The following is a 9410-nucleotide window of genomic DNA, read 5'->3' on the forward strand; positions in this document are numbered from 1 at the left end:
CCCTGTCACTAATCTTTCCTTTTTACATGATGCAGGTACGGGAATGCAATTCTTGGTAGACAAGGGTGCTTGCCATTCTCTTCTGCCAAGGCTTCTCTCCAGGACACAGCTTAGTCTATCTAAGTCTGCCAACGTCCACCTGGTAGCTGTTAACGGATGTGCGATAACCAACCATGGTTATGAAACCCTCACATTATCGTTTGGAAGCGCCAAATGTAGTTGGAAGTTTCTCGTTGTTGACCTCAAATTGCCAATCCTCGGTGCGAATTTGCTCTCACATTTCCACCTCCTGATTGATGAAGATTACCGAAGGTTAGTAAACACGGATTTGTACTCCTCAACACTTCTCCAACCTCACTCTCCACATCAGCACACCCACGGATTCCTACACCCACCTCCTCATGTCGTACCTGGATCTTTTCTATCCAGAACTTCGTCAAACAGTAACGGTTCCTGCCAATCACGGTATTACTCACCATATCAAGATGGCAGCGGCCCCAATATTTTCCAGATTCAGTTGTCTGGCATCGTAACGTTTGGCAGCCGCTAAACAAATGTGTGCTGAAATGGAAGAAATGGTCCTTTGCCAAAAGGCCTCAAGCCCAATGTTCAGAAGGAAGATAGATCTCTGCACCCATGTGCGGGTTACAGAAGCCTGACGGTGCAGACAGTACCGGATAACTACCACTCCCAAACCATAGCTGACGTGACCTACTTGCACAAAGCGAAGGTTTTCTCCACGCTCAACCTCCTGAAGGGGTATTATCAGGTGACCATGAAACCAGAAGACATCCCAAAGACCGCCATTACGACCCCCTTCGGTAAATACACCTTCAATTACTTCTGTTATGGCCTTCATAATGCTGGTGCCACTTTTCAATGTCTCATGGAAGGCATCTTAAGGGATCTCCCCTTATGTGTATGTTACGTGGACGATTTACTTGTGTTCTCTTCCTCCAAAGAGGAACACCTCCCGTCGCCTACGCATCATGCTTGACTACCTGCAACAGATTCCAGAACGACATTGTAGTCCGGTACAAGTGTACTTTTGGCACCAATGAAGTATCGTTCTTAGGGCACTGCATAGCTCCTGAAGGAGTCCATCCCCTCCCTGAGAAGGTAACCGCTGTTCAGAACTTCTCCGAGCCCTCGACCGTCAAAGCACTGAATGAATTCTTGAGCATGATCAACTATCATAACCGTTTCCTGCCAGCCATTTACGCTACTCTTAACCCCTCTACGCCTCCCTCAAGCGCTAGCCAAAAGATCTGAACTGGGGTCCTCTATAGGGAGCAGCCATCTGCAAAGCAAAGAATGCCCTATCAACCAGTGTTGCTCTCACTTTACCCATGCCACATGTACCTCACCTCTCATTCTTTCCATCGACGACAGTGACAATACTATTGGAGCAGTACTCGAGCAAATAGTCAAAAGTTTGCCTAGCCCACTGGCCTCCTTCAGTAGAAAACTGTCCAAGATGGAATACGGCTACTCGACATTAGACCACGAATTGCTAGCAGTGCACTTAGCTGTCCGTCACTTTTGCCACTTCTTGGAAGGTATGTCCTTCGTCATTTGCATGGACCACTTGTCTCTTGTGCACGACTTCACTCGACAGTCTAACGCCTGGTCCTCCCGTCAATGCTGAAAGCTCTCCACCGTGGCTGAATATGATTGTACCCTTCAACACAACCCTGGTAAAATGAATTTCGTTGCCGATGCCCTGTCAAGAAAAACATAAGCCACCATTCACCAAGGATTGGATTACAATGTCTTGGCAGAAGCCTAAAGGAAAAGATCCAGAGTACCAAGGATGTCGGACATCCTATAAATTACTCTGTTGGGAGGACGTTCCTCTCAACAACTCCAACACCAATCTCGTCTATGATGTCATACTGGTAGACCTAGGCCATGGATACCTGTCCCATGCCCCGACAGATGGTTGATTTCATTCATTGCCTTTTTCATCCCTCATGCCATTTTATTGCCCACCTACTGAAGACGAAGTTCATTTGGCATGGCATTATTAAGGATGCTAAGGATTGGGTCCGCTCTTTTACTTCATGCCAAACCTTAAAAGTACATCGACACACGGATTCCAGAGTGGGCACCTTTCCTCAACCTCAGTGGGAGTTTCTCCACATTCACGTCGATGTTGTAGGTCCCCTACCCCAATCACACAGACATTACCTGTTTACTGTCATCAACTGTTCCACTCGCTGGCCTGAGGCCATTCCCATGGAAACTGCAAAGTCCACCTCATATACACCTGCCTTACTCTCAGGATGGATAGTGAGATTTGGTATCCCTGCACATACTACTTCTGTCAGTGGTAACACTTTCACCTCTCAACTGAGGACATTATTAGCGAATCTCCTGGGAATCACTCTACATCAGACAACCACATACAACCCTGCTGCCAACAATACAGTTAAAAGTTTTCACCACACCCTCAAATCAGCTTTCATGTCCCACTACAAGGGCTCAAACTGGCATACCCAGCTTCCCTGAGTCCTCCTTGGGCTAAGTACCATTCCTAAAGACAGGGCGTCATAGAGGAAGTTGGCGTTGTAGTTGTCGAGAGGGACATCCTCCCAACAGAGGAATGTACAGGATGTCCTACATCCTTGGCACTCAAGATCTTTTGTAATCCAATTCCAGGTGAATGGCAGCCAATGTGTCTCGGCGGCTGAAATGGTAAATGGTGACCCATTGGTCGCCCCTGCCATTTTTTTTTTTTCGGTCTGCAACCTCCTCTGACAATCTCCAGTGCCTACGTTACGTTGTGGGAAAATTTACTACATGCTGCCAGATATACAAGCCCCCAGCTGAGCAACACATACCAACAGATCTGCATTCAGCAACGCACGTTTTCCTGTGCAATGACACCAGCAAGCCATTGATAATGCCCCCTTGCACGGGCTCTTTCCTTGTGAATTGTCGTAAGCTGAAGGATTTCAGCATCAACATTTGTTGCAAAGAAGACTGGGTTTCCACTGACTGCCTAAAACTTGCATATTGCCTGCTAGATGACTTGCCTATAGTACGCCTCTCTAGAGCAGGGCGCCTTATTTCACATGTATGTCAATTTTAGTGGGGGAGCCACGTACTGCACGTGTTTCATATACGCTCGTACAATGTAACGGTTTTGACTTTTTATCTTATCACTCGCTCTTCCCTGCACTGTTAATACAGTACATCATCTTATTTTTCACGGTAGCACAAACTTTTTCATGTTTGAATTTTTGTGGTGTTCTTGCTCATAAGGCGCTGTATAAAAACTCGATAATTGTTTGATAAAGTTTAGTTACATTCCCCTCGACTCTCAGTTATCACCCAACTGACGCCTCGCACAACATGATTCCTTGATGTCACATGGCGTTAATAAATCACAGTTGAGAATTATCTTCAAGATAGGAATAATTTAGTTATTATATATATATATATATATATATATATATATATATATATAATCTTGGCTACTTTTTCTCATTATTGAACAGATGTGGAATATTTCTAGATCAGAAAAGAAAGTTAATAATCGGGAAGTTTTATAAATCCGGAGGAAAAGTAAAGGATACCGTTATGAATTATATATATATATATATATATATATATATATATATATATATATTTTGTATATATATATATATATATTGTATATATATATATATATATATATATATAATCTTGGCTACTGTTTCTCATTATTGAACAGGTGTGGAAAATTTCTGGAGCGGAAAACAACGTTAATAATGGGGAAGTTTCATGAATCAGGAGGAAAAGTAAAGGATATCGTTATGAATTAGAATAATTAAATATATATATGTATATATATATATATATATATATATATATATATATATATATACAGAGAGAGAGAGAGAGAGAGAGAGAGAGAGAGAGAGAGAGAGAGAGAGAGAGAGAGAGAGAGAGAGAGAGAGCACAACTTATAATGACTTGTTCCACAAATTCAACCATGATTTTTTAAGATACTTGACTAAATCACCATCTTTCTAATTCTCTGAACTAATTAGCAAATATAGATAATAGTTGATTTTTCAAATAAGATTTAGAATATTTTCATTATCTAAGTGATTTTTGCAGAGATGATTACAGCCAACTCAAATAAATAAATATATATCATTGTCGAAATGCATAAAATGTTTTGACAATGTACAAATTTAATTTTGAATAAGTAAATATTCATTATCTGTTAGGAAGTACCGAGGCAAATATCAAATATTCTAATTATAAACGTAAAGTAGTTTAAGAACCAGATCAATACTGACTTTAACGGCAAATACATTCAGATGACTTGAAGATTAATTTATATCTAAGATCAGGATACATAATAATACCTAAATTTTCCCCCTGAAATACCTGAGACCTTTAATTATACTTTCGAATCTATTATTGACTGGTTATCACATCTCACCCTAATTAATATTTCTTTTTTCTTTTGACGGGGATCTGACACAAAGACTCGTTGTCTTAATTATCTGCAAATGTAAGCTACTATTTAATCTAGGTATACCTGTTGTATTTTGCAACAGCAAATCTGTTACTTACCATATTTCTTACTGTTCACCAAATATCTTTGTACTTTAGCATACCACTTTCATGAAAGGTAACCAAAGAGAATCTTTTCCTCACAGCTTTCGTCCGGAGCTTTTCATTTTTCTCACTTCCTTTTCGTAAATTTATGATAAAGAAAGGGCTAACATATCTAAGTTTCCTTACATTTTCACGAGTATCAAAATAGAACTTCTTACACCAACTAAATTTCTCACTAACTTTTCACAAACACATTTCCATTAACCGCACTGAAACGGAGACAATTTTTCAGACCTCAGAAACGAAACCAAAACATTCACAAGTAAAACAGAAAATAAAGTACTAATGGAACATAAAAAATAAAACTTCACGTTTCTTATTTGTTCTGGAGCATAACAATTATCTTATACTTTCTTCTTTCTTAATGAGCGACAGAGCTTAGGTTAATCTAAAATTTCATGCATCCACAGCTTATAAAAATACTAAAACAATAATTCAAAGATTAATTATCTTCATTCAAAGTTCGAAATTTACTACTCCTTCATTCCCCAAAGGAACTGTAATCTTCGCACAGCGTGTGTCTATGAAAACATCTCTCGGGGTTATTGAAGATATTTGAGTGATCACATTGGTCGCTGACCCCGAGTAAGCAATTGCTTGCCAAAAGCAATATATTAAGCTGTCAATAAACGCGGGGCGAACGTGGATGCTGGCCACGAGAAAACAGAATTTTCTCGCCTTCGCAATTTGCCAAAACAAGATCGAGGATGGAGGTGGAAATTTCTGAATTTTAAAAGTATATGAAATAGAAAAGGGAGCGATTTCTAGTGGTTGATTTGGTTTATGATATGAGGACATTGTGGCAGTGGAACTTAATCAGTAATAAGCTGAAATATTGGGCAAATTCTCGGTTCGTCTTTGGAGAATAAAAGGGGTTGGACATCTTGGAGGAAGAAAGGGAGCGGGAACGGAGATAAAATAGAAAGCTTAAAATTTTATGAAATTCTTGAACAAAGGGAGACTTTAAAGATTCATTTCCTTGTGTGGTATTTGATTTCGGTAATTAGTGTTATTGTTTTATGCCATGCAACAGTTAAAATTCAAATAAAAGAGGGTTTGAACTTTTTATATTAATCTACACCTTTTATTACAAAAAATATACATGGAAAAATATGACATTATAATAGTTTATGTATCTGTATTTGATCATTATAGTTTCACATGATCTGAACTTTCCTGTACAATAAATATTACAAGTAAATTTTGTGTATTGTTAAAGGTACACAAGACGTAGCAATCTTCAAGTGTTCAAATACAAAAAAATTTAAAGAAGATGCAAGATGATTACTAAATCAGTTGAGCTGGCTAATTCCTTAAATATAATCTGCAAGGGCTGAAGTACAGCAAAACTTAAAGAAAACTGTTGAAAAAGGCATACATATTCTCTTTTCATGTCCTATAAAACTTTGGCTTTCTCTTCCCGGAATTTGGTGTTATTTAAACAAAAGGTTTTTTTTTATGTTTAATAGTAACTCGTGGCAAAACATGGTGAACTCAAGATCTTTATTTAGCAATATTTCTAAGTATTTCCATTTGAAAAAAAAAAACATTGAAATAATTTACTTCAGGCAAATTTCATAATACTGTATCATATTAATGACTGGTAAGGTCTGCGGTTTTGTGAATAAAGATATTTCTAAAAACTAAGAAGTACATGGAAGTTTCAAGCGAACGTAGAGAGATAAATAAAGGTAACCGATTTAAAAACTTGATTGCTGCTAGCAGATGGAAGTCAAGAAACTGAGACTAACGTTAATGATAGTTGAAATAGCAGTTGAGAGTCGAGACAGCGTGTGGGATTACAGAGAGGTAAAATTACACAAACTACAACAGACCTGTGGCTATTAGATTGTATCTGGATATGATTTTATTTTGAATCTTAGAAGTTTCTTCAGTACGGATATAATAAATTTCCCTGCTGTGCAAGATATAAAACGATTTAGTCTATTAATTGAACAGAGAAAAGACGTGTTGAGGGAGAATTTTCAAAACTAATCCCTAATCACCAAAGTTTAATATTATTTCGCAATTTTGTTTTTAAAGTTTTCAATCGTGCTCATATCATACAAAGAAAATTCACCGAAGTTTGTAAAGTAAAATTACATTTTCATTAACATCGAACCAATATTTTCGTTTTATATTACAACTGTATCTCTTTTCGTAAACTAAATAAAAAAAACCTGCTTTATGTACAATAGGCTTCATACTTGAATTTATTAGAGATGAAGCAGTCGCTGCATTAATGATAAGTTGAAATATTTCAGATCATACATAAACAATCGTCTGTTTTTATGTAAAATATTTGTTGTTGTTTTTCCCCTTAAATAAATAATGAATTAAGCCACGATTTATTTATGAAAAAAAAAAAAAACATAAAACAGACCAAATAAATATTTACCTGCTAATCAACCAGTAAAAATATCCTTTCCAATATTTCAATTTGATATATCATTAGTTATATGCATTCGTATGCTATGCTGTATGTTTGTCCTGATGAATCTTATCTTTGCTGTTAGTAGTTGGCATTACATAAAGAGATGCAAACATATTTCATTAGTATAAATGATTTGATTGATACTTTCTCCATCGCCGTGATATATCTAATATCAAACAACAGTTTTTGTCATTTATTTAATTATTCAATTATTTATTAATTTATTACGTAAAGAAAATAAAAATTTCAAATCTGGTACAGTGATCTATGCAAGAGATAAATTTAATACATTAGAAGACTGAATGGAATTTGGATTATGTTTATTTGGATTATTCCAAGTAATTACTGCATAATTCAAGATCACGATTTCAACAAGTGCTGCTTTGAAACAATTGTTGCATTTGGGGAATAATTAATTCTCTCTCTCTCTCTCTCTCTCTCTCTCTCTCTCTCTCTCTCTCTCTCTCTCTCTCTCTCTCTGTAATAATGGTTTTCCAATTCATAAATCGTATTCGTTATTATCCTCTGCATTATATATTGCTTTCCAATACGTAAACTCACTCTCTCTTACTCTACCCCTCTATTTTATTCATATTCTTCACCTGGTTTCTTTACATAAACAATAAAAACGACAATTTCAATGATCATAACAATAACTCATGAGTATTACACTTTAATAACGTATACGTGCATTTGTGTTGTTGCCATAAAATAATATGACAAAAACTCACATATAAGTATCATAAATCATCGATTTTAACAATTTTGTATAAACCCCATCAAACATCGAGTATAGGAAACCACATTGAATTATTACACTAACCCAATACATAATAGTATAATAGTAAATAGATTTCGATAAAAACCTGGTTAATTTCATTATTTGCATTACAATTATTATTATTAATAGAAATGTATTCTTATACAATTAACAAGAAATCACAACAATATAAAAAACGAGGAAAATAATGAACTGAAAAGATTCCAATACCTTAATAAACAACAAATTCTAACTATATCTTAATAACAACATATCTAACATAATGATAAGCGAACACACATTGCAATAATTCACTAATACTCTTAAACGGCAAATGACCAGTGTGAAGTGTTTTCCTGTACCCTCAAACATGAAAATCACAATCCATGGTTGAAAGGCAACGGTTTGAGGATATGCTACCACACACAACTCGACCAATTCAGCATGAAAGGTAAATGACCGAGAATTAATAGTAAATTGTCACCCAGAATCTAATTACGACTCAAAAATAATTTTGGGTCTAATCTCGTTGAACAGGGAGTGCATAACAAATTAGAAACGCAATTCTATTGCAGTATAATTTCAATTTAAAATATATATCAGACTAATCTTGATTTTCTGTTATAAGCAACATCAACAGATCTGCCACTGGAATCCAGTTTAAATATCGAATCTTCGTAATATATGTACTGGACTAGAGTGTGATTACATGAACCGAAAGATTTTTAATCCTAAACCACCCAGGCATGACTGCCAGGTTCTTAGAAATAAAAACAGGATCTGCGAGAGATGTCGAGGGATTACAGAAGGCGTGACCATCCAACACACACCGGAGTTAACAAAATACCAACGAGATTTTAACCACTGTTTATTTCTTTTATTCCGTTCGAAAAAGCATCGAGATACTCATTGCAGTGTTTCTGTGCTTTGTTGGTGATCTTTTCTTTGCTGCCTTAGCTGCAGTCTATCAATAAAATGTGAAGGGAAACAATAGATAGTTTCCATACAGAGTTAAAAATTTTCATCAAAATAACGGTAAATGTTTGGCAATATCTATTCCAGGATCTTTGCCGTTTTAAAAAGGGATATATTGACGTAAATGAGTGACATTACGGTCACCAGCCAGTATAAGATGTTAACAAAGTAAGGTCAAATTACGGTCACCTGTATTTTACTGAAATACGGTTGCGAACAGTATATATTTACGGAGAATTTCCGATTAAAATTATGGTTTTTTCTAATAGTGTAGGTATGAACGGTAAAGTTTATTACAGGTCTCAGCATTTACAGTATATGATTATGGTACTTGTTTTCGTCGTTTAAAGGTTTAAAGGTCGACCATGAATGGCAGAGGCAAGGGAAAGCGATAATGCCCTAAACACTGACCATATATCCGTATGATCAGCGCCCAAACCCTCTCTCCTCCACACAAGCTAGGTCCAGGGAGGGAAAGGCAGTGTCTGCTGATGAATCGAGAGGTAACCCTATAAGATCCACCAACCACTCTATCCTTAGCTTAGAAGAAATAGTTGAACAATATATCAATGTGAATATTGTGATATTACCTTATATATATGTGTGTTTGTGTAAATGTTTGTA

At 36.5% G+C, this 9410-nt stretch overlaps 1 protein-coding gene across 1 annotated transcript; it reads left to right on the forward strand.

The window, feature by feature from the left end:
• The first annotated feature begins 43 nt into the window (after positions 1-43).
• Positions 44-997, forward strand: LOC137630248 (uncharacterized). Its single transcript, XM_068361705.1, has 2 exons — positions 44-443; positions 594-997. Exons 1-2 carry the CDS (start codon positions 44-46, stop codon positions 995-997), a joined length of 804 nt encoding a protein of 267 aa, XP_068217806.1.
• The last annotated feature ends 8413 nt before the right edge of the window (positions 998-9410 follow it).

The sequence above is a fragment of the Palaemon carinicauda genome, chromosome 38 (genome assembly GCF_036898095.1).
Source record: "Palaemon carinicauda isolate YSFRI2023 chromosome 38, ASM3689809v2, whole genome shotgun sequence".
Lineage (NCBI taxonomy): Eukaryota > Metazoa > Arthropoda > Malacostraca > Decapoda > Palaemonidae > Palaemon > Palaemon carinicauda.